Source organism: Odocoileus virginianus, chromosome 23 (assembly GCF_023699985.2).
Source record: "Odocoileus virginianus isolate 20LAN1187 ecotype Illinois chromosome 23, Ovbor_1.2, whole genome shotgun sequence".
Classification (NCBI taxonomy): domain Eukaryota; kingdom Metazoa; phylum Chordata; class Mammalia; order Artiodactyla; family Cervidae; genus Odocoileus; species Odocoileus virginianus.
In genome coordinates, this window is record NC_069696.1 from 12,845,094 (window position 1) to 12,869,590 (window position 24,497).

Genomic DNA, 24,497 nt, shown 5'->3' on the forward strand with positions numbered 1-24,497 from the left:
GCGCTGGCCCCTGGACAGCAGCTGAGTGGGCAGCCCGGGGAGCCCTGTGGGGAAACAGGGTGGAGACCCTGTTGCCAAAGCTTGGCCTGAGAGCAAAGTGTGGGCAGGAGTGTCCTCCAGACAGAGAAAGCAGGAACGCTGGCCTGGTCAGACAGCTGGCTCCCCTGTGTCCATTCCACAGAGGGCCATGTTGAGGCTCAGAGGGGTGGATGAGCCAGTCCAAAGCCCTTTTCTCTCTCCCAGGCCGTCTCAGCCCGGTTACACCCCTGGAATGGGCTGCCCTGCTTAGGGCAGGAGTGAAGCGAAGGCCTGGAGACCCTGAAGGTCAGGGCTAAGCTTGAACCACCACCATCTCCAGGGCCAGACACGGCCTCCAGCAAGGCTAAATGAGCCAGTGAGTGAATGAATGAATGAGTGGGCTATGGAGACATGCCCCCAGGACTGCAGGCGCCCCCATCCCGCCCCAGCGTCCCCAAATCCTGCCCAGGGAAGCCCTGGTGACCCACCAGCCTTGCTGATCCTTGCTGTCTTGGGCACAGCAGGAAGGCAAGCCCGCAGAAGCTGCATTCTGGGCAAGTTCAGAGGCAGGACAGGCCTGCATGCCTGGGGCCCGCAGAGAGAGATGGGGGCACGGGTGTCACTCTGGGGGCTGTGGGGGTGCCGGGCTGCCTAGGGAACGCTTCCTTGGAGGGTGTGTGGGGAGGCCCCGGGAGGCCGGGGCTGGGGTTGAACCGTGGCCAAGCAGTGAGTACAGTCTGGGCACCGGGGCTGGGGCATTCTCAGAGCTCTTTCCTCATTCCTGGCCCTGTGGGAGTAGCCGGACCCTGGCGTTCCGCAGCCGCCGCCACCGCGGACGCACTCATTGTCTCCTGCCAATCTCCCTGGGGCATTGGGGCCTGGCTTGGGGGCACCCAAATCCTGTTGACCCCCGAGTCCTGGCCCCAGCCACCTCCTGCTCTGGGATGGGGACGCTGATGTATCTGATTCAGATGCTGATAAATACGGGGGCATGGGCGCCAGAGGCTGTGCCCAGGGCCGGGGTGGGGGCGGTGTGCGCCGGGAGGGACAGAGCTGAGATTTCAGGCCCAGGGCTCGCCCTGTCTCCCCGCCTCTCCACGCCCTGAGGGGCATGTCCTCCTCTGAAAGCCCACCTGGGGGCCCCTCTCCCTGGATCTGGGCCTCAGTGCCCAGGCGGACGGGGGCTGTGTGATGCCAGGCTGCCTCGGGACAGCGGGCAGTGGCCAAACCGGCCCCGCCGCATGCCTCCGGCCCTCGGCAGGAATGCCATTCATCCTCCCTGCTCACAGGGCCTCTGGCAAAAGCAGCAAGGCCTGATGGCCAGCCAGGGGCCTGCAGAGCTCCCAGGGGCCTCGGGCTGCCTTGCCTCACCTGGAGAGGGCAAGAAGTGCCCCGGGGCGGGGGGGTCATGGAGTCAAAACCCCCCAGATACAGCTGGACAGACCCACGGGGACTCTTGAGGACAGACCCCACCAGGTCAGAAGGGGAAGGAGACACAGAGGAAGACAGATGGGGCCAGGGCCTCCCACCTTCAGCCCCACTTCTCCCGAGAGCAGCCCCCGGCACCAGGCCATGACCCCCCTGCCCCTGTGGCCTGACCCAGGCTGTCTGGGGAGGCCTCAGAGTCTGTCCAGCCCCCCAGCTGTGGCCCTTGCTTGGTGGGGACAGGCCCAGAGTTCCTGGGGGCAGGCATGAGAACCAAGCCCCCCAGAAGGTGTGAAGGACGGGGTGGGGGAAGGGCCATCAGCACAGCGCCAGCTCCGCCCACACAGCGGGCGCCAAGTGGGGGGCCTTGTCCTCAGGGGACAGCTCCTGCCTCCCTCCCCCACCCCCGCGGCAAGGGGTGCAGACACTTCACACACTTGCTTCTCTGATTCCAGCTTTATTGGAGCCGAGCGCTCCCCTCCTGGGGAGGCCAGACACAGCCCATCAGAAACCCGCCAGTTCTCCTGAAGTGGGCGGGTGGGGGGGCAGCCACGGCAGGGACACACAGCGCCTCGGCCACCAGCGTCCCTGCCTGGGCCACACAACCCCCCGCCACCCAAGGGAAGGGTGACAGCCTATTAGGGGAGGGCGGGGTCTCGGTGGGGGCCGCCGAGTAGCCGAGGGACAGTGCACGTGACTTGGTGGCATCACAGGCCCCAAGGGTCCAAGGGCCGGTTTCAAGCAGAAGGAGGCGCCTAGCTCAGGGACAGCATGGCCATCCCCCCGCCCCCCAGTACCCAGTGTAGGTCACAATAACTTAAGAGACACTATAGACATTTCGACGCTATATAACAATATAAGTTAACCAGGTTTCTTGGCAAAGGATGCTAGGCCTGTGGACTCAGGGGGGTATCCTGGGACCTGGGGTGGGGGAGTGGGAAGGGGCCTGGGGTGGGGCATTCACAGTGGCCTGGGAGCTCCCAGGACAGCAGCTGTTGGTGGCATGTCCTGGCATCGTGCAGGCAGGCAGGGTAGACGCCGGGGCCAGGGCCCAGTGTCACTCACCCCAGGCTAGTGCCCAGCCCACTTGTCTGGTTAGTAGCCTGAAGATACATTGCCACGGGATTCTGTGAGAAGACACCTCAAATCAGGACAGGGACGAGTGCAAGGAGAGCGGTGCACTAGAAGCCGGCACACGCCATCCTTCCCGGCCCCGGACACCCTGTGCCTCGGTCTCCCCATGGTGGGCAGGAGTATTGGCAGAAGGCATGTCCAGCACTGAATCTCAGGCCCCTACTCTCTCCCCACCCAGCCCACAGCTTAGAACCAAGCAGGACCCCTTTCCATTCCTGTCTGCCAGGTTTCAGGGTAACTTGAACCTCATGGCAGGGTCTGCGTGGGGTGGGGACCACGGATGACTGGAGGGCAGCTATCTGCTGGCGCAGCAGGTGGGACCCTGGCGGAGCAGTGCCCTGGATCCGAGCTTTCTCAGCATCAGGGTCAGGATAAAAGGACCTGGACTGGGCAAGGAGACCACCAGAGAAACCCTCAAAGGCACCTCAAGGAGGGGGGCGTGGACCCCACTGAAGCTGGCAGGGGAGGGGCACAGCCAGAGTTTTCAAGGCATGGGGACTGCCTGTCACCCTGGGTGTCCCCAGAGCACGGCCTTCAAGGTCAGGAGCCCTGGGGTCACTGTCAGGGAGCCTGAGCCCGGGTGAGAGCCCCCACTCATGGCCTTGGGGGGGTCTCTCACTAGTACTCGAGTTACTCTGGGCCTCAGGGTCCCCATCTGTCAAATAAGGCAAATACCCCTGAACTGTCCCCCTGTCCCACCAGCCTGCCCCGGCACGGTGCTGTCCTGGGGGTCCAGCTGATTCCAGGGCGGGAGGGAGTTCTGTAAACTAGGGGAGCATCAGGCTGGTGGGGGCTGGAAGAGCAACCGCATTCAGGGATGCAGCACTCCTGGAACCTGATGTGGGTGACAATCTGATTTGCTCGATATGATTTTCAAAAGAAGGGAGGAAGGGGCCAGAGGTCCCTGTCCGTGGCTCTCCTCACTGGCGGTCTCAGCCGTGCCAGCCACCAAGCACCCTGTGCAGCTCACGTGGAGACCACTGCACCTGTGACCTCCCCCTGGACAGGGCCATACACCGGGAAGCTCCCGCGGGTACCCAGGGGCCAGAAGAGGGAGCAGAGGGCGGCAAGGGGACACGCTAACAGAGTACGGAGTTAGGACCGGCTATGCCTTAGTGCTAAAATCCTCTTCGGATACTAAGAAAACATAAATAATTTTTGTCGACATCTGCCCAAACTGCCCTGGAGCCCAGTGACTGCTGAGGCTTGGGCCAAAGTCTTTCTGCGTCCTGCACCACCAGGCTCAGGGAGAAGGACGCTCTCAGTCTTGTCGCTTTGCTTTCCGGGTAAGTGTGTGTCCTTGAGGTTCACTGTCCCGGAGAAAAGAAATGCACTGGGCGCCGCCGGGGACACTCACGCCATCGGCCTTGCCTTCTGGACCAGCTGACGGGCACTGTTCTGCCACAAGAGGGGACTGGCGTGGCAGGAGAGAGCCGCTGGTGGGCCAGGAAAAGGTGGCCGCCCCGTGGGAGCTCTCTCGCGCCTGGAGCACCCACCTCCTGCACACACCTCTGCCCGCGCGGTCAGGCGGCGGGGCAGAGGCGCCAAGGGCGCGGGGCGGGGCCGCGGGCGGAGTGGGCGGGGCCGCGGCGGGGTGGGCGGGGCCGCTCACTTGCAGGTGAAGACCTCTGTGCGCTCGCTGCACGTGTTGCACTTCACGAAGCAGCACCAGTGGAACTTGCAGTTGCACTGCCAGACCTTGGTGTACTGGTGGGTGTTGTAGCCCCGGCCGCAGCACATGGTGTCGCAGCCGTCCGCGCCGGGCGACGTGCGGTTGCACAGGCGGCCCTGCGTGCCCACGCTGCCCGTGGCCGCGTCCTCCTCGCAGTAGTTGGGGGACTTCTCGATGTATACCAGGTCCGTCTCCATGGGCTTCTGGTAACTGCGCAGCTGCTTGATGCGCAGGAAGGTGGGCTGGCGCAGGCGGCTGGCACGCACCACCTCGACCTGCACGGCCACGTTGTACTTCTCCTTCAGCAGGTGGCCCACCTCGCGGAACTTGGGCAGCGTGGTCCAGCACGTCTTGGTGGTGCAGGAGCCTGATACGCCATGGCACTTGCACTCCAGCTTCATGCGCTCCTCCAGGACCTGGGGGCCACAGGGCAGGCTCAGTACGGGCGGGGGAGGAATGGCTGGGGGAGGCAGGTGGCAGGGGGCCTGCCACCTCACCTCCATCTGACCCGGATCTGACCCCACTTCCCACCGTGTGACCACACATCAGTGTTTCCTGTTCTCTGAGCCTCAGTCTCCTCATCCATGAAATGGGGCTACTGACCACAAGGTCCCTTACTGCACAGGACCCTATGAGGGTCCCCGTGAGAATATTCAGACCTCAGCAGAGCGAGGCGTGAGCTCATCAAATGAGTTCCACAAGATTCTCAAAACCCTTCAGGGAGCTGCAAGTCTATGCACTGATGAGGAAACTGAGGCTGGGTGGATGGGGCAGGCGTGGGGCTCACTGCAGGTCACAGAGCAGCAGGTGAAGAAGCTGGTGCATGCCCCCCTCTGGGTAGCAGGTCCAGCAAGAGCAGGTGCTTAGTAAATGTGAACCCCCCACCCTTGTGCCTGGTATAGGCTCTGGCATGCAGTCAGCACTTAATAAGTGGCTGTTCAATGGAAGCCTGGAACGCACATGGAGCTCTGCACACCTTTGTTGAAGGAGGGAGTGGGGGCAGGTGGGAGGTGAGCGCATGGATCAGCGAGGCCGAGGCGTGCCGTCTGCTGGGAAGCCACCCTCTGACCAGTGTTGTTCTTTCTCCCCAGCTCCCCGAGGGCCCGCAATGGGTGCAGCCGTGTGTTTTCCTTGGGCCTCCTCCTTGGCCCCGGAAGGCTGATTCCCAGAGCCAGCCCTGACCCCGGGCACTCATTTACTCAGATCGAAAAGGCCCTGCCAGCCGGGCCTGATTAAAGATGGGGAATCATTAGCCGCCGCCCCACGGCTGCACAAGAGCCATTTGTCAGCTGTCTTAGTTCCCGCTGGCCTCACTGCGACAGCCTGAGGTCTTGGCCACCCTCTGCCTCCTGGCCCAGAACCCCAGCCCTGACCCTCAGTGAATGAATGAATGAATGAAGAAATGAAAGAACCAGAGAGAGAAACATGCCACGGTGCTGGTGACTGCCCAAACCCTTTCCTGCCTGCCCTGACTGCATGGGGCCCTGGACCAAGGTGACGAACCCTGGGACACACAGCGCAGGGGCTTGTGAGGGGGGCGGTGGCCAGGCGTGGGGGCTTCCTGGAGGAGGTGGTGCCTGTACTAGGAGTTGATGGAGGAGCAGAAGCTCATTAGACTAATAGGAGCTGTGTTCCAGGAGGGGAGCATCGCGAGAAGGTCTGGAGAGCTGTCACCATCACCACGAAAGGAAGATTCGACCCAAATAAGCACAACGTGCGGCTAGCGGCCTGAAGTTTAGGGGCCGAGGCTCTCTTCTCCTGTGTGAATGATGTCCTGGGTGGAACGGGAGAAGCTGGGGAGGGACCCCGTGTTTGGAGGAGGGGAAGGGGGCCCAGGGGAATATTCTTAACTGGAATTGCAGGGCTTGATGACTGCTGTGGGGCATTTGGGTTGAAGGCACTGACCAGAAGTCTGGTCTGGGGGTCTGGGTGAAGATGCGACCTCTTCAAAAAAAATGTTTCTAGGCCTCTCCTCTGCCTCCCACCCCTCTCCTCACTCTTGTTCATCCCAGCCCAACCTCTCCTTCCCCTCCCTCCACCCCACGATCATCTTTGCTTGGACCACTGCGTGCTAAGTCGCTCAGTCGTGCCTGACTCTTTGAGACCCCATGGACTGTAGCCCACCAGGCTCCTCTGTCCATGAGATTCTCCAGGAAGAATCCCAGAGTGGTTCCCATGCCCTCCTCCAGGGGACCTTCCCTCTCCCTGAAAGCCCCTCGCTCTACTAATCTGCCCCTCAGAGCTTGGAGGCTTCCCTTGCCCTGGTCACTCTGCCTGCCATGGATGGTCCAGGCCAGCGGCTGACCAGATGCATAGCCCTCTCAGAGCCCCAGCCCGGGGGGCAGCTGGCCCTGCCCCATGCTGCTGACCCAGGAGGTGCCTCCTCAGATGGGCGGTGATGGCCAGAGACCTGGCGGGAGTGTCCAGGCTAGCGTCTGTGCAGGCCGGGTGTTCCATCGGTGCCCGCGTTGGCCCGCTGAACGGCTGCCCCCGCCTCGCTCTGCCGCCCGCCTGAACCCCTGCCCTCCACATTCAGCTCCTCTGTTGCCAGAAGGGTGACAGTCCTCAGATGAAGTTGATTGGACCATTGTGTGCAGAGCAAGGGGCTGAAGCCTCGCTTGGCTGGGTCCCCAGGGCTCACTCTCCTGGGAAGTGATCACAGGATTCAAGAATGTGCAGTTTCCGGCTCCAGTGCCCTCATGATAAGAGAGAGAGAGGTGGTGGCGCCAGCCCCCACTTCCCCAGGAGACCACCTAGGAGGGTGCAGAGCGACCCACCCTGCCCAGGGGAGCTGCTGGCTGAGCCCTGGGCCTCACTCCTGCCCTAGGGAGCTCCAAAAAAGGGCAGACTGGGGTTCTTCCCAGAATAGGGGCTGGCCTACACTGTGGGGAGGGTGCTCAGTTAGGGGGTGTCCCCGGTTGGTGGCCCAAAGCCCTGAAGGAGCTCAGAGTTGAGCAGGTCTGCACATTCAGCTTGTCTGATCCTGGCCCACGAGGGATTCAGTGGGCCGTGTGCCAGTCTGGGGTGGGCTGAAGAGTGTCCTCGCAAATATGTGTCCACTCAGCCCCTCAGAATGTGCCCTTCTTTGGAGATCAGAAGTTTGCAGATGTAAGCAAGGTAAGACTCGCCATGAGATGGTCCTGGTTCAGGGGGGACCCTGAGTCCAGAGACCTGTGTTCTTGTAAGAGACAGAAGAGGAGGGAACACGGACACAGAGGAGGGGCCACATGAAGACAGAGGCCGAGACTGGACGATGCGGCCGCAAGCCAAGGAGCGCCCGCGGCCGCCGGAGCTGGAAGAGGCCGAAGGATCCTCCCGGGGAGTCTCGGGAGGGAGCTCCGGCCTGCGGACACCTTGACTTTGGGCCTCTGGCTCTGTGCAAGAACAAATTCCTCTTGCTTGAAGCCACTTCACTGTGGGACTTCGGTGTGGCAGCAACAGCCCCCTCTCCACCTGACTTGCTGAACTCCGCCCAAGGCCCAGGGGCTGGGGGTCAGGCCTGGCTGCTCTATGATGGGGCCGGGGTGCCCCAGCACTAGAGTGACCCCTGAAGGTCTGGACTCAGCTCTCCAGGAAACCTCAGAAGCCATACCCACCGGTCTCAGCTGCCATGATAAGCCCCCAGGGGGCCCTGTGTGGTCACCACCACTGGCCTTTTCCAAGAGCTCAGACTACACATGGGCGGCACGGCCCCACGGGGTCAGGGCTGTTGGGGGGACGGGCTGGGGCACACAGCGGGGAGGGAGAGGGGTGGGGCCAGCCAGGGCCTCGCGGACAGCTGGGGACAGTGTCAGCGGGAGAATCCTGGCTGCCAACCAGGTTAGAGGCCTTTTCTGTGGCTCCCCTGGCCCCGACAGGCCTTCGCATGGCTCATCTGCACCCCCTTGCCTCCAACATTCTGCCTCTCCTTAGTGCATGGCTTCCGGGTGTCACGGCTCCACCCCAGTCAAACCCCCCCAATGTATTGACTCTTCTCCATCCCAATTCCGCCCCTCCCCCGAACAGCCCCAGGCCCATCACCAGCCTCCTACTGTCAGCCCTTCTGTCTTCCTCAGGCCCAATCCTGCTAGTCTCCACATCCCCTACTCCTTTTTGCTACTGCTAAGTCACTTCAGTAGTGTTTGACTCTGTGCGACCTCATCCCTGGGATTCTCCAGGCAAGAACACTGGAGTGGGTTGCCATTTCCTTCTCCAATGCATAAAAGTGAAAAGTGAAAGTAGTCGCTCAGTCATGTCCGACTCTTCGCGACCCCATGGACTGCAGCCTACTAGGCTCCTCGGTCCATGGGATTTTCCAGGCAAGAGTACTAGAGTGGGGTGCCATTGCCTTCTCTACTACGCCTTTTTACCACCTACCAATTGCCACCCCCTCTTCTCCCAGCCACCAAGTCCCCAAATATAAAATGGAGATGGTGAGATCCCAGGGGTGTGGGAAAGCCCCTGCTCAAGACCTAAGCCACTGAAGAGGCTCAAAGGGGATTGGTTCAGTTTAGACTTCAGATGTGCCTCCTCCTCCAGGGAGCCCTCCTGGTGCCCTCCATGTAAGTCAATCTCTCTCTCCTCTGCCCTTCCAGACACAGATCACCATTGCCTGCGCCCAGAGAATGGAGCCTGGGGCTTCCCTCGTGGCTCAGGCAGTAAAGAATTTGCCATTCATGCCGGAGACCCGGGTTTGATCCCTGGGTCAGGAAGATCCCCTGGAGAAGGAAATGGCAGCCCACTCCAGTATTCTTGCCTGGAGAATCCCATGGACAGAGGAGCCTGGGGGGCTACAGTCCATTGGGTTGCAAAGAGTCGGACCTAACTAACACACACACAGACACACACACACAGACATGGAGAATGGAGCCTAAATGTTGTCTGTAAACTCCATGGAGGCCCAGAAATGAAGACTCATTTCTTCACTCATTTGTTCATCTGACAGTAGCTCAACAACCACTGGCTGCACGGCAACCTCCACTTCTATAAGATGAAGTCAAAGCCTGGGCCTGGTGCTCAAGGCCCATCCTGGGCTGGCCCCTGCATATGTCTCAAACCCTGTCTCACCCACCCCTGGTGCTCCCACAAGCCTGAACCCTCTGCAGTTGCCCCCTCCTCCCCCGGGCCCCTCCCCCGCCCTCACCTCTCACACTCTGCTCTGCTCTTCTCAGCTCTGGCGTGTCCTTCAAGGCCCCCCGCAGACGCCACTGCCTTCAGGAAGCTGCTGCTGCCCCTCCCTCGGGCCCCTGGGCTCCCTGCTGTGGGCCCACTGGGCGCTGGGGGAGCTCCCACAGCCAAGGCACATCTCACTCCACCTGTGCCCTGTGCCCAGCATGACGCCTGGCACACAGACCCGGCAGGAGCATTGGTCGAGTCAATGAGCTCAGCTCTAGGCTTGGGGGCAGAGGGCATCTTCAAGTCTTCTTTGCCTGGAAAGGCTAGTCTGTCCCTGGCCTGCAGAGCCCCTGAGGCCCTGGTGCCCTGGGTGCAGCCCCCGGGGCTGGAGAGCTAGACCCAGAGGCGTTCCGCTCGGCTGGCTGCCCTATCTCGGGCCATCTTGCCGCCATGGCGGCCGCTCCTCCCAGCCCAGTATCTGGGGCCCTCATCTCCCAGAGGCGGGGCTGGACTCGCCCTGACTCCTTCCCCACTGTGTCCCGGCTTGAATGTCTTCCTTTATCACGCACCTCTCTGCACCCCACCCCACGCATGAAGCTGGCTGCTCAAGAGGCTCCAACTCAGTTTCTGCCTTTCCTCAGGCTGCTCCTGCTTCCTGGCACCACCCCTTCCTCCAGCCTCTCAAAATGAATCAAAGGCCACCTCCTCCAGGAAGCCTTTCTGAGTGTATTGGCATGACTCCTATAGGAGTGGGGCAGGGACACAGACTGTGGCCTAGAGGCCTCCCCCACCACCGACGCTTGCCAGGCCCGGCTCCTACCCTATGTGCAAAAAGGGTCCCTGTCTCACACCACTGCCCACCAGATGAGGGCTACAGACACATAACTTCTCTAGTCGCACCCTCAGTTTTCAAATCTTTGCAATTGGAATAGAAAGGCCCAACGCTTAGAGCTTAGGACAGACAAGTGATGGCTTGTGCTCAACACTACCCACCCTGCACCTTCAGGGCTCAGTTCACCAGCTCCCTCCGCTAGGAGAGAAGCCCAAACCTCAGAGAGGTCCAGACCCTCCCTGGATAACTGGGTAGCTCAGTGGTCACGCCTGAAGCAGGCCTGCCCCGCCCTGCCTCCTTGCTTGCGTCGCCCCGCCCCGCTCACTGCACACAGCGCCCCGCCCAGTTGCGCGTCGCCCCGCCCCTCCCAGCTCCCGCCGCGCCCACCGTCGCCCCGCCCCGCTCACAGCGCCCCGCCCAGTTGCGCGTCGCCCCGCCCCTCCAGACCCGCCCACCACCGCCCCGCCCCGCCCCGCGCCCGCCCTACCTTCCTGCCCGCCTCGTTGTTGTGCAGGTTCATGAGGCGCCTGGCGTTTTTCTTGATCTCGCGGGCGTCCACGAAGCGCCGGGAGAAGTCAATGCCGTAGCGCACGTCGGCGGAGCAGCCGCCCCACTTCCAGCCCTCGGCCTGGTTGTAGTAACCCTGCTTCTCGCGGTCGCAGCCGCAGTTGCTGAGGTTGCCCTGGCTGCAGGCGGCGGTGACGGCGTGGGCCACGCCGGCCGCGGTGATGGCGTACGTGAAGGCGGCCTCACGGCTCCCTGCGGGGAGGGGACGGGTGCGGACGGTGAACCCCGCAGGGCCCGACCCGTGGGCTCAGGGGCCAGGTGCTGGGCCCTGATCCTGCTGCCGGCCAGCCGTGTGACCCTGGGTTCAGCCCTGGCCCTCTGAGCTTCCGACTCAGCCACGTGGGGCTGATGGAACCCAACTGGCAGGGCTGTCGTAAGGCCAGTACACCCTGGGCACTCGGTGCGTGCCCTGGCCCTGCCGCCCGCACGAAAGACCATTCTCTTTCTGTTCCAGGAGCCTGGGCAGGGGGTGGGGGGAGTGCGGGCTGGGGAGGCAGTTTCCTCCTCGGAGACAGCAGTCAGGGGTCCTGGGAGGGGCTGTTTGGGCCTGCACCTCTGCCAGCTTCCTGGCGCTGCTCTTCAGGAGCGTACCACCTGTGCCCAGGATCCCTTTGGGGCGCCCACCCCACCAGCCAGGGGCAAGGCAGAATGCCCCCAGCTTGCAGTGGACCCCAAACCCCTTTGCTGCCATCTCTCTCTCTAACCACCCACTGTCACCTCCTCACTAGGCCCTGGCCGCCTGAATCTTCCTTCTCCATCACCCCTGCCTGCTTCAGGGGCCACTGAACTGCCAGGCTGAGGCGTGGGTCTCCCCTGCCAACCCCACTCCCCAGCCATCCTCCAGGCGGGTGCAAAGTGCAGTTCCGCACACACGTGTACTACACACACATTCCCTCCCTCTCCTTTGCCTGAGCTGGAAAGGGAAGGTCTGAAGTCCGTGCAGGGTTGGATCCCCAGCCCTCTCTCCCTATCTTCCACCCCAAACAACTCAAATTCCGGGGCTCAAAGTCAAATTCACATGCTCCTGGACGTTGCCTGGTCTTTTGGGTGGAATTTCCTTCCCTTTCATGCCCAAAGTTTTACAACCTTCCAAAGCCAGTTCCAATACCTCCTCCTCCAAGCAGCCTTCCCAGACCACCAGCCAGAAGACAGCCCGGGCTCCCTGGCCACCCTCAGCGGCAGATCTGACTCTCATTGCTCTTGACAGTGTCCACCTGGTGGGCTCTAGCACTGGGCCTTCCTGGCTCCACGTGGGTCAAAGTCCCCTTAGTTGGGCAGTCCCAGCTTGAACTCTTTATTTTCCATGCCCCATCCCCCGCCTGTGCATCCAGCCATCCCAGCCCCAGTCTCTCGAGCACCTCTCCCCTTGCCCATGAGCAGAGAGGCTCCCTGAGGGCCACGGCCGGGACTGTGTGGTACCCAGCACCTGCCACTCCGGGTCCGAAGCTCAGTGGTGTTGACTGGACTAAAGCCCGGGTCTGGTGAGCGGGAATGGCAGTGCCCTCAGCCACAGCAGGGCATGGCCCAGTCAGACTCAGCGGTGCCCTGGAAACCCAGGAGCATATAAGCCCAGCGCTTGTGCCCTACGGGCGCCAACATGCCCCGTGTGCTTGCCTACTGTCCCTGTTGTTGGGGTCTGGCATGGTCCCCCCCAGCTTGAGAGAGGGTTGAGAGTCAAGTTAGGTCCATTCCACAAGCATCCACTAAGCACCAACTGCCTGCCCGGCCTTGTCCTGGGTGCAGGCCATGTGCTCTGGGGCCTCCCTCCTCACCCACCAACCGGCTGAGGGGGGCTCCTTCGGAGGGGTCCCCACTCCCCTAACAGGCTCACCCTTGGTGGGGTACTCATCCTCAGCGAGTACCTTCCCTTTGGGGGCTCACCCTGGGGGCTCACCTATCTGGGGTCCCTGCTCCCGGGGTTTCTCCCATTCAGGATGAGGACCAGGGTCTCAGGGGCCCAGGGTGGAGGAGGCTTTGGTCGGCCTCTGCCTCTCAGAGGGGGCCGTGGCTTCCTGGAAACTTCCATCCTCTGAGAAGAGCTGAGGGAAGGGTGGTGTCCAACATCCCTTCCTCCCCAGAAAGACCAAGGGCTGCAAAGGGCACCACCTTCCCAGGGCCTTGCTACTCATCCGCCCCTCCTCCCGGGCGGGCCCATCCTGCCTACACTTTCCCCTCCTGCGTGGGGACCACTCTGATGGCACTGCTCCATCAGAAGTCAGCCTCAGCCCAGTGAGGGGCTCTTGGAGGAGCACGGAGGAGCCCTGGTCCTGCACCATCCAGGCCACTAGCCGGGAGCACCAGACAGACAGGGACAGGGAGAGCACGGTGGGAAGTGGGCGACTGAACTCCTTCTGTTCGTGTTGGTGTTGCCCAAGCCCAGCAGAGCCTGCTGACTAGCTCATGCATGGGCATGTATGGGCAGGGTAGGCGGCAGTGAACTTGGGGGATTCCAGGAGAGGAGGTGACCACAGAGCTCTGCGAGGAGGGGCACAAGGAACCACCGAACCTCCAAGGATTCCTCAATCTGCCTCTCGGTGGGGGGTTGGGGGTGGGGTGGAGCAGTCAGGGAAGGCTTCCTGCAAGAGGTGACATCTTTAAGTCTTAACAAGAAGTATGTGTTAACTCGTCATGGGTGCATGTGAATGTGTTTGTGGTGTGTGTGTGGTGGGTGCACGCTCCTGGTGCGCATACAGCAGGTGCAGAGGTGTACAACAGTTTGGTGATCCTGGGCTGGGAGTAGGAGATCAAGAGTCAGGAAGAAAGGTGGCTGAGGTGCCAGGGAGCCAACGTGTGGGTGCCCAGCGATGTGCCGTGAAGCAGGTGGCACTTTTGCCGGTGTGGGGGCGAGCGAGAAGCTGTGGGGTTCAGATCTTAGAGCTCACACTGGCTGCTGGGGGCGGGGGCTCCTGGAACTAATTAGCAAGCAGATCAACGGAGTTGTGCTTCTCTCCTCCTCACCGGCTGTCACAGCACCAGTGCCCCCTGACCCTTCATATGTGTTCTCATCGACCTGTCCTATTGGAGGTTTTATCCTTATTGCTACATCACAGGTGAGAACACCGAGGTACACAGAAGCTGTGAAGTGAAGTGAAGGGAAAGTCACTCAGTCGTGTCTGACTCTTTGTGACCCCGTGGACTGTAGTCCATGGACTTCTCCAGGCCAGAATACTGGAGTGGGTAGCCCTTGCCTTCTCCAGGGGATCTTCCCAACCCAGGGACGGAACCCAGGTCTCCCTCATTGCAGGCGGATTCTTTACCAGCTGAGCCACAAGGGAAGCCCAAGAATACTGGAGTGGGTAATCTATCCCTTCTCCAGGGGATCTTCCTGACCTGGGAATTGAACCAGCGTCTCCTGCATTGCAGGTGGATTCTTTAGCAACTGAGCTATCAGGAAGCTGTGAAACGAGGTGTTAATGGCGGAAGCAGGACTTGAACCCGGGCAGTGGAATCCAAGCCCAGCTTTGCAGAGGGAGGAGCTGGGGCATAGGTCACAGAGGTCATCCTACCCCCTCTGTGGCCCCTTTGCCTTCAGTCATCGTGGGCAGGAAGAGACCGGGGAAGAGGATGCACAGCCCCTTGGTGAGGGGCTTCTGTCACTGGACCATCTGTGGACCCCAGGCGTGCTGTGGGGTGGGGGGTGGGGGAGTGCTAGCCGGCAGGTGAACACTGGTTGGGAGCCCTGGGGAGGCGGAGCTAGCCTCGGAGTGGGCCGTGCCACACGCTGGAGTGTGAGGAATCTCCTCGGTTGTGTAATCCACCAGGAGGCCAGGCCCACGGAGTTAAAAGCCCCACAACCAAGCCCTGCCTGAGTGAGCAGGATGTGGGCGTGCCCTCGGAGGCCCTGGACCGCCCCCCACCGACCCCTCCATCCTCTTCTTCCCCAAACGCCCTCCCTCCCCAGCAGCAGCCAGAAGGGGGACTCCCACACCCCCCACCTTAAAGCACCAAGCAGGCCAGCAGGTGCCCGGGCCAGGGCGGGCTGCGTGTTTGGAGGGCATTTCACAGAACGCCTCCCCCCCATCTTTTCTGCTCCCGCCTGGTTTCTGCCCGTGCTCAGCTCAGACCCAGTTACTCATCAGTTACTCACCCGGTTGCCACTCCCGCTAATTCCTTTTTTATTTGGTTTTAATGAGCCAAGCCCTCTCATCTCACCATGGAGACAAGGGGGAGGTGAGCATGAGGCAGGCATGGTTTGGGGAGCCGAGGAGTCACGTGGGGTTCGCGATGGAGGGGATCGCTCACCCGCCCCCTCCGCGCTCTGCAGGCGCATCTCATTTAATGCAACGGCTTTGTCGCCCCATCTCACAGAACTGGACGCTGACTCGGGGCTGACTCACAGTGCGCTCGGCCCGAGGGAGGACATGGCCCGCCCGCCCCCCCACCAGGTCACAGCCAGGACAAGGGCTGGCTGCCTGTCCTCCAGGGTGAGAAGGGGGAGGGCTGGGATTAGAGAGAAGCCCCTCAAACCCGTGGGCCTTGTCCCAGCAAACATCCGGGACTCCCGGGCCCCGAGATGCCCTCCAGCCCTGGAGGCCCACCCGTCCCACCCACCACTCCTTGAAGCCCTGCTTGTCCAAGCCCAACAGCTGGTCGCCTGTGGGCAGGTGCACACCACTCTGCTGGGATAAACAGCAGCCTGATTCCTTGCCGCCTGTGTGGGGGACACTGGCACCCTCTTCCTGGAGCCCTGCCTGCCTGCCACGTGCCTGCAGCACACCCAGGCTCTGAACGCAGACAGGAGGACCCCTGCTTCCAGAAGCCCCCCCGTGAGGTGAGATGGCCTCCCCTGGCTCTTGCCAGGTGCCCACGGGCTGCAGGGGTGGTGGGTGGGATCCACGTCTGACTCTTCCGTGTGCCCCCACCCCGCAACATTACTCCCTGAGCCCGCACATGAGCAGGGCCGGGGCTGGATGCGCGACATGGCATCATCCCCTTCTATCTCCACGACCACCCACGGAATAACTCCTCTGGATGAGACCCATCTCACAGATGGGAACACTGAGCTTCAGTGGCAGGAAGTGATTTGCCCAGGCAGCCGCAGCGATGGACACGTGAGCACAGCGGCTGCTCCAGATGCAGCCAGTGGTGGGGGTGGGGAGCTGGGTGGAGGCAGCGGGGACGGTCTGTGTGCGGCCAGCCGCTGTCCTGGGGGGCACTCTTTGCTCTTGGAGCCCAGGGGCCCCGCTTGGGATCCGGAGCCTACCCCAGACGGATCTGCACCTGCAGACCCCAGAGCCAGCAGTAGGTTCGGCAGTCTGGCTGGCACGCGGGAAGTCAAGGTGGGCTCTGTGAGTCCAGCCCTGCCCCCAGCCCCAGGTTTCAGGGAAGCAGAGAGGGGCGCAGGGAGGAGCACCCCGGCCTTGTAATCTCACACCTGTGGTGCAGCCCCAGGCAGGCCACAAACACTCTCTGAGCCTGTGCCCCCATTTGCCCCACGGTCCCAGGAGAGCTGGAAGAGCAAACAGTATAAACAGGCATCGCCCTCACGGACACCAAATGCGGGGGCCAGGGCGGGCCGCGGACGGCCAGGTACAGCTCAGGGCCCCTAGGACGGGCCAGGCACCTCTCTGCGCTATCCACGGCCTCCTCCCAGGCAGCCTGCCCAGCTGCCCCCTCCACACATACTCTAGATGAATCCAGAACAGCTGACCCTCGGAGACCACTGCCCCCTAGGTAAACTGAGGCGCTGGCCACTCAGAGGCCACCCGGCTCTGCTCTCTTTCCTATTGATTACTCAGAACCCCCCGAGCAAAGACCCACCCCTGACCCTGGCCACTGCATGCCAGCCAGACCTGAAGTCCAGGGAAAGAGGGTCTTCCCGGATCATCAGGGCCTCGCCCACCATGCCATCCCCTCACCCTGACCTCAAGGAGGACGCTGGGGACCAGGCAGTGATTTGTGAGCAGTTACTGGAGAGGACAGGTTTCCTAGGTGGCTCAGTGGTAAAGAATCTGCCTGCAATGCAGGAGATACAGGTTGGATCCCTGGGTCAGGAAGATCCCCTGGAGGAGGGCATGGCAACCCACTCCAGTGTTCTTGCCTCGAGAATCCCATGGACAGAGGGGCCTGGCAGGCTACAGTCCATGGGGTTGCAGAGAGTCAGATATGATTGAGTGCCAGCAGACATGCACACACTGGGGGGGACAAATGAGGCTACAGGGTAACGCGGGGGCCTGGGCAGAACAGCGCTCCTCTCGCCCTCCCGGGGCAGAGCTCCCTTGCCTGCCCGCCCCAGGCCCCAGGCACACACACCTATCTCACGGTCCACTCAAAGTCACATCCCACTTCCTAGCATCCCGAGGGGCCTGGCACGCTATCTTCAGAAAGCCACGACCAGCACTAATTGAGCTCATGATGACCTGATTAACTGCGGGCCTGGGAGGCAAGGTGAGAAAGGCGCTTGTTCCCTCCGAGAAGGGGAGCTGGGAGGACCTGGGGGGCCATCTGGTGCTACTCCACGAGGAGTCTGAGGCCCAGAGAGAGGCAGCATGCAGCCCAAAGTCACACAGCAGCCCAGGAAGTGGAGAACCCAGACCTGACATTCTGAAACGACTGAGGTGAGGTCAGAGTCAAAGGTCCCAGGGACGGGCCTCGGAATCAGAGCCCTCGAGTTCAGGTCTAGACCCTAAAACTGACCAGTCGGGTGGCCTTGGACAAATCAAGGGGCCTTTGTATGTCTCAGTGTCCCCGCTTTGCAAAATAAGGATAATAAGGATAATTGCTCTGATATGGCCGAGTCCCTGTGTCAGAGGGCCCATGTGTGGTCCCAGAGGCAGGCCTGGCCCAGCACACAGGGGTCGCTGACCTGCGCTTCTTGTCCACACGTGTGTCACACACCATACATGGGCTCTCCGTGGTGTGCACATGTTCGGGGATCCTGTGTACCGCTGCCTGAGTCCTCACACACGTGTCCTGGGTGTATGCCTGGACTTACATGTGCACAAATGCAGTTCCCATGAGCATGAGCAAATATGTGCCCATGCTTGTGGCCGACAGCTCGGTTCTGTCAAACCCCACCTTTCCCCACTTCCCCTGCTCTGAAAAAACACAGTATTTTCTACAATTCAGTAATAAAAAGGCAAACAACACAATTAAAAACGGGCAAAGGATCTGAATGAACAGCTCTCCAAAGAAGGGATAAAAATGGCCATTAAGCCCACAAAGATGCTCGACATCATCAGCCATCAAGGGAGTGCAGCTCAGAGCCGCGGTGAGAGCGCCTCACACCCACTTTGCTGTCGTTGTCCAGTGGCCAAGGTGTGTCCGGCTCCTTGTGACCCCGCGGACTGCAGCACGCCAGGCTTCCCTGTCCCTCACCACCTCCTGGAGTTTGCCCAAGTTCATGGCCATTCAATCAGTGATGCCATCCAACCCTCTCATCCTCTGTCACACCCACTAGAATGGCTAAAATAAAAAGACACTAACAAGTGTTGATGAGGATGTGGAGAAACCAGAACCTTCATGCACCACTTGTGGGAATGGAAAATGGTGCATTCATTATGCAAACGGTTTGGCAGTTCCTCAAAATGTTAAATACAGAGTTACTCTGTAACCCAGCAATCCCTCCCCTAGATATGAACCCAAAAGAATCGAACACGTTTCCACGCAACAGCTTGTACATGAATACTCATGGCAGCATGATTCTCAACAGCCAGAAGGTGGGAACAACCCAAATATCCATCAACAGCTGAATGGATAAAGAAAACACAGTCCCTCAACACAATGAAACACTTCAGACACATCGAGGAACAAAGTACGGACTCGGGTTATGACGTGGATGAGCCTTGAGAACGTGACGCTCAAAGGTGCCGGACACAAAAGGCCCTCTATCGATGACCCCACTGATGTGAGATGCCCAGGGCAGGTGAGTCCACAGGGACAGAACGCAGACAAGTGTCGCCAAGGGCGAGGGGGACTGAAGGGTGATCGCTGAGAGTACAGAGTTTCTCTTCTGAGCGATGAAAATGTTCTAGAATCGACTACGGTGATGGTTGCACTACCTGTGACTGCACTCAAACCACTGAATTGTATACTCTAAATGCATGGTTTGTACTGATATGAGCTGTATCTGAATAAAGCTGTTATACAAACACAGCAGGGACTTCCCTGGCGGTTCGGTGGCTAAGACGCCATACTCCCAATGCAGGGGGCCCAGGTTTGATCCTCAGGGAACTAGATCCCACATGCCGCACCCAAAAGTGGTCCCTCCTGCTGCGAGGAAGATCAAAGACCCGCTGTGCTGCACTGACGCTGTCAAATAAAATATTTAAAAAAACACAGCAAAAAAACTGCCCCCAACCAAAACCAAACAAAAAACCCTAAGCAGTCTTTCAGGGGATTGCACACAGCTCGTCCTAGATGATCTAAACCTTCATGGGGGTCGCCCCTCACAGTGAGGGTGCTTAGCTCAGAGGAGGCAAGGGACTGGCCCGAGGTCACACGGCAGGCTGACCACAGAGCTGGGATCTGACCCAGGACTCCAGAGTCCATGCTCAGGCCACTCTCCACCCACCAGAATGGAGAACCCACATGGTCTGCCTCCTGCCTCTCTGACTGGACCTGGGACCCAGGCACCCTACGCCGTCTCACCCCTCCTTCCCTCACGTCCCTGCACTTACCATCCATATGTCTCCCCAAAGCCAAGCACAGTCAGCCCTCCTCACCGACCCCACGGACTGGAGCCCCCACCCATCCCCAAGCCCAAGGCCACCAAACAGCAGGACAAGACTAATGGGCTGGGAGGGGGTTCACAGGGCGTGCAGGCAGACAGCCTCGGCCAGAACCACGGAGGGTCAGCTGGACGGTGGTTGTAGGAAGGCACTTGGGTGGAGGGCGGCCAGTGCAGGCCCCTCTCAGGAAGGAGGCTGAAGGGACTTCCCACCAGTGGTCCAGGGATTAAGACTGCACTCCCAATGCAGGGGGCCCATGTTCGATCCCTGGTCAGAGAAGCAGGTCCCACAGCCACAACTAAAAAGACCCTACATGCCGCGATGAAGATGAAGATCCTGTGTGCTGCAACTAAGACCCACAGAGCCAAAATAATAAACAAGGATACCGAAGGTAAGTCCTGAACCACAAGAGAAGTGAGTTGTGCAAAGGCGCAAGGAACAGTGTTCAGGCAGAGGGAACAGCAGTGCTAAGGCCCCGAGGAGAGAATGAGCTGGGGGTGTGTGGTTTGATGTAGGAGAGACAGCCACACCGTGTCTACTCTGAGAGCCCACGGGGAGGAGTTTACATTTTGTTCTATGAAGACAAAGAGCCCCTGGAAGGGGCTTGGATAGGACCCTCTGCTGATGGCAGGGGTGTGGTGGAAGCGGGGAGACCCATGGGGACGCTGTGGGAGGGTCTGGGTAAGAAACCCTGATGGCCTGCCAGGTGGAAGAGGTAAGTAGCCAGGCTTGGGATACAGTCTGAGGGTCGAGCCAGTGGGACCAGCTGGGGGACTGGGTGAGGAGGTTTGGGGAAAGACCATTCCAAAAGGAAGGGGCAGCTGGTAGGGCCGTCACCAGGAGAGGCGTGGAGAGGTCCCGGCTGGGGGCAATCAAGGCGCTGCATCGGCCACAAGTAGGGGGCAGCAGAGTACTCACGCCCTGCTCGGGAGACCCGCAGCCCCGTCCAGATGGCCCTGGGGCTCCTGGGTGGCCCTGGCCTGGTTCTTCACTCCCCCAAGTCTATTTGCCCACGTAACACGGGGGTGGGGCCCAGTGCAGTGGGTTCCAGGCCTCCTTAACAGGAACCTTTGCCAGACTGGAACTCGAGGTCCAAGTGAGGCTGCCAGGGCTGAAGTAGGGTAGGCGCATGGGCCAGGGTGGGCTCGCGGGGCCTCCAGGCCCAGCCAGTGGACACTGCCCACTGGTGGGCTCCCCTGGTCCTCTGAGACCCCCACCCAATCTGGGCCTCAGACTCCCACGAGCTTGGAAGGCAGGGAGAACACCTTCCCTACCAGCAGTGTGTAGGTGGAGACACGGAGGCCAGGAGGCACCCCTGGCCGCACCAGCGGCTCCCAGGGTCCCCCAGCAGGGCAGGTGCAGTGCCCGTGTGCCCCCCAGAGCTGCCACAACCCAGCCTGGCCCCTGGGCCCCAGCCTTGGCCCAGTCGCGGGACCTGGGCAGGTGCCCCCTGCCTGCGCTGTGTCCCGGCACATGTGGCGGGAGGCAGGAGGTGGGGGCAGCCAAGCCCACAGGGGCCTCGAGGCCGCTGGGCCCCCGAGCCCCATTTGTGCACCCGAAGACTCAGGAGCCCAGAGCCCCTGCCCCACCAGGGCCCCTGCCGGCCTGACCTAGGGTTCTGTCTGGGAAAGGGGCCCGGCCTGGCCCCCTCTCTGATGGCAGAGAGGCTCTCTTGCTCCCTGTCGCCTCTTTCTGTACCCCCTCCCCACCTCTCGGGGTCCAGGCAGCGGAGTGAGGGCTCCGGAAGTGCTCAGCGCACGAGGCTGCTTTTATCACTCATCTCAGAGCGACCTGGACCCCGGGCCTGGGTGGGCGAGCGGGTGGGCACAGGCCCGCCTCTGTGCTGTGTGTGTGCTCGTGTGCGTGCCTGTGTGTGCGTGTTGCTGTGTGTGCTGCCCTCCCCAGGTCGCTCTTGCTGGGAGGCTCTGCCGGTCCCTGCCCCCGCCCCCCATCTGCGTCTCCATCCCTCTGTCCCTCTCTGCACCCCCCCTCTCTCCGGCCCCACCCGGCCCCCACCCCGCTGGTTCCTGGCTGAGTCAGTGTCTCCGAGCTAAGCTCTTCCCCGCCGTTGTCATAAACACAGGGCTGGAAACAGCCGTGCCAGGTCCGAACACGCCGGCACACCCGCGCCCGAGGCCGTTTGTTCTGACCTAGCGGGGCCCTCGCACCCACAGCGGCCTTCCCGCGGAGCCGGGCTCAGGCTGGGCCCAGGGAGCCTGCCTGGCCCAGGGCCCAGGGGTCTGCAGGCCCAGCCGGGCTGGCCTTCCAGGGGTTCCCGTCCTGCCCGGGGCTCTGGGAGGGCAGGCCAGGAGTCTCCCGAGACCCCAGCTTCTGGCGGGCGGCCCCTCTCCTGAGGGGGTCAGCCCCGGGCAGCCGGCCCTGGAGACGCTCCCCCCCTCGTCAGGGCTTGCAGGAAAATCAGCGGATGCCTGTGAGAGGGAACTCGGCGTGACCAGAGCCCCCTCCCCACATCCCGCAGTTGCCCCCTGCCCCCTCCCCAGCCAGGCGCCTGGACCCTCGCTGGGCACAGGGCTGCACTCTGGGTTCAGATGACCATTTCTTACCCGTGTGTGACCTCGGGCAGGTCAGGCTTCCGGGGCCTCTGTCTGTGCCATGTGGACAGTGGAACCAGGAGTGAGCGGCATTTGCATGAGGGCCTGGCCGCAGCGGCCTTGGGAGGGATGGTGCCCCCGCTGCGGCGGCAGGAGGGGCCCACGGGGAGACAGGCTGAGATCTGGGCCAGGTTTGCCCCGGGAGCCCAAGGGTGGAGGCCTGCCCACGCGGTGACCTGAGTCCAGCGCGGTGGACGGGAGCCCAGAGGCCTGGACCCCTTGTCCGTGGAGCCTTGGGCAGGACCCCGGCGTGGGCGCCGAGGGAACTTCCTGCCCCTATTCTGGGGAAACATCGTCCCAAGTCCTGGGGGAGTCAGGACCCCGGCCTCGGTCCCGGGCGGGTGGGCAGCCGGGGGCCCAGAGCATGTGAGGCTGTGACTCTCCCCAGGGTCACCTGGTGGAACTGGGGCAGCTGGCCCAGGCTGCTCTGTATTTCCTGCAGCACCCTCTCTCCACCCACTGCCTGTCCTGTCTGTCTGGGCTCTGCCAGCCGAGGCTGGAAAATTCCCACCCTGGATGAGCGCCAGGCAGGCCTCGAGGGGCCACGTAGAGGGATCGGCCACCGGCCAGCCCAAGCCCCCAGCTGGTCACCGTCGGACGGTCCAGAGCCTGCTTGCCTCAGGAGCCGCTGCTCCTGGGAGCTAGGGGCCTTCCGATGTAGGGCGCAGAGCCAGGGCCCCCGGACTGACCACAGGCCTCATCCGTCCTAAACCAGGAGTGAACCGCTGGGAGCGCTGCCCTCAGGGACATCTTCCCGACTCTGCCATTTGACGCCCGGGTGTCCCTAGTCTCCTGGCGGCCTGGACCCCGAGCCTTGAGCCTCGAAAAGGTCTGTTCTGCTGCCTCAGGCTGGGCCCCCAGGTGGGGGTGGGGGTAGGGTGTGGCCAGACAGACAGAACAAAGATGCTCATCCCTGAGAGGGTGTGCAGGTTCAAGGCCAGGGCTCAGCCGGGCCTCCCAGCCCCATCGGCTCCCCCAAGAGCAGCACCGGGTGGCCTTCACGCCACCACCTGCGCCTGCCCCAGGCCAGACATATAGCAGACACTCAATGCCTGAAGGCTGAGCCGGCAGGGGCCACTGAAGGGAGCCAACCTCACACCCACGTGCTGCCCCAGGAGGCAGACGGCGGTGACCCTCTGCCCTCGGCCGAGCTGGAGGACGGTGTCCTGGGAGGAGACACTCAGATCTGGGTTCAAACGTCCACTCTGCCCCTGACCAGACTCAAGGCAACTCCTGACCCCTCTGAGAGCAGTGCCACAAACAGAGGTCCCAAACACGAGACACCGGGGTCACTTAAAATTCTCTAGCAGCCACATGAAGACAAGTGAAGATCAGCAGGTGAACTTAGATTTGGTGACATATTTTATTTAGCCTGTATATCCAAATATTACCATTTCAGCATCTTAATGTAAAGATGTCCCAGGTCTCCCGCACTGCAGGCAGATTCTCTACCAGCTGAGCCACCAGGGAAACCCAGGAATACTGGGGTGGGGAGCCTATCCCTTCTCCAGCGGATCTTCCCGACCCAGGAATCGAACCAGGGTCTCCTGCATTGCAGGTGGATTCTTTACCAACTGAGCTATCAGGGAAGCCCGAATATTACCATTTCAACATCTTAATGTAAAGATCATGAAAGAGACATTTTACTTGCTTTTTTCTTTTGACGTCTTTGGAATCTGTCACGTATCCTACACTTACGGCACGCCGCGGTTTGCACGGGCCATATTTCAAGTGGCTCCCCTGCCTGCGGGGGCCTGTGTCCCCAGAGGGGACAGGGCAGGCCTCGAGCCCTGGTCCGTCCTGGGGACTCAGCTGGCACCTGCCTGAGCCTGCACTCTGAGGCCCCGGGCAGGGGTCCAGGCACGCGCAGGGGCACAGGGCTCCAGAGTTACCCTTCCTCCTCCGAGTCCCCAACGGGTAAGCCCCCAGACCGTCCCCTCTCGGACGCGCGGAGGGAGGTCTCTCTGCTCCCTCGGACTGTTCAGGAACAGACGGCCTTTGCTGAGCCCCCGCTGCAGGCGGCCAGCAGGCAGAAGGCCTGCTCCCAACGCCGATCTCACCCACAGAGCAAACGGGCCCCACGTGAAGCGGGATTAGGGGTGGCCCTATGCCTGGTCATGTCCGAGCAGCATGTGATGGGCGGGACTCAGTGTTCCATGACAGCTCAGGGTGCGGGCGGGGGCCGAGTGCTGCAGCCACAGCCCCCTGTGACCCGTGCCAGAGGGTCTCCGGGGCACTGGGCTCAGCCGGGGGCAGGGCAGCGGCGGCAGGGACCCATCTGGGCCTTCCTGGCCTTCACAGCACTCGCGCTGCGGGCACCTCCAGCCCCGACCCCTCCTGGGCAGCCAAGGGTCTGCCCATCTTCTGGTGTGCACTGACATTCCCGCAGTTCCTGGAAAAACACCACCCGCATTCTGGCCTCTGGGCTTTGGCTCCGGGCGTTCCCTCCACCCGGGGCCCCCTTCCCTGCTCTC

At 61.7% G+C, this 24,497-nt stretch overlaps 1 protein-coding gene across 3 annotated transcripts in view; it reads right to left on the reverse strand.

Moving 5' to 3' along the window:
* Nucleotides 1-1,884: 1,884 nt before the first annotated feature.
* WNT7B (Wnt family member 7B) overlaps nt 1,885-24,497 on the reverse strand; it is a 54,111-nt gene continuing 31,498 nt past the window's right edge. For all 3 annotated transcript variants that reach the window (XM_070453502.1, XM_020902215.2, XM_070453503.1), the window contains exons 3-4: nt 10,663-10,934; nt 1,885-4,665 (exon numbers count right to left, since the gene is read on the reverse strand). In XM_070453502.1, coding sequence (XP_070309603.1) covers nt 4,186-4,665; nt 10,663-10,934 — 752 coding nt within the window. In that variant the 3' untranslated portion in view covers nt 1,885-4,185. The remainder of the gene's footprint in view (nt 4,666-10,662; nt 10,935-24,497) is intronic.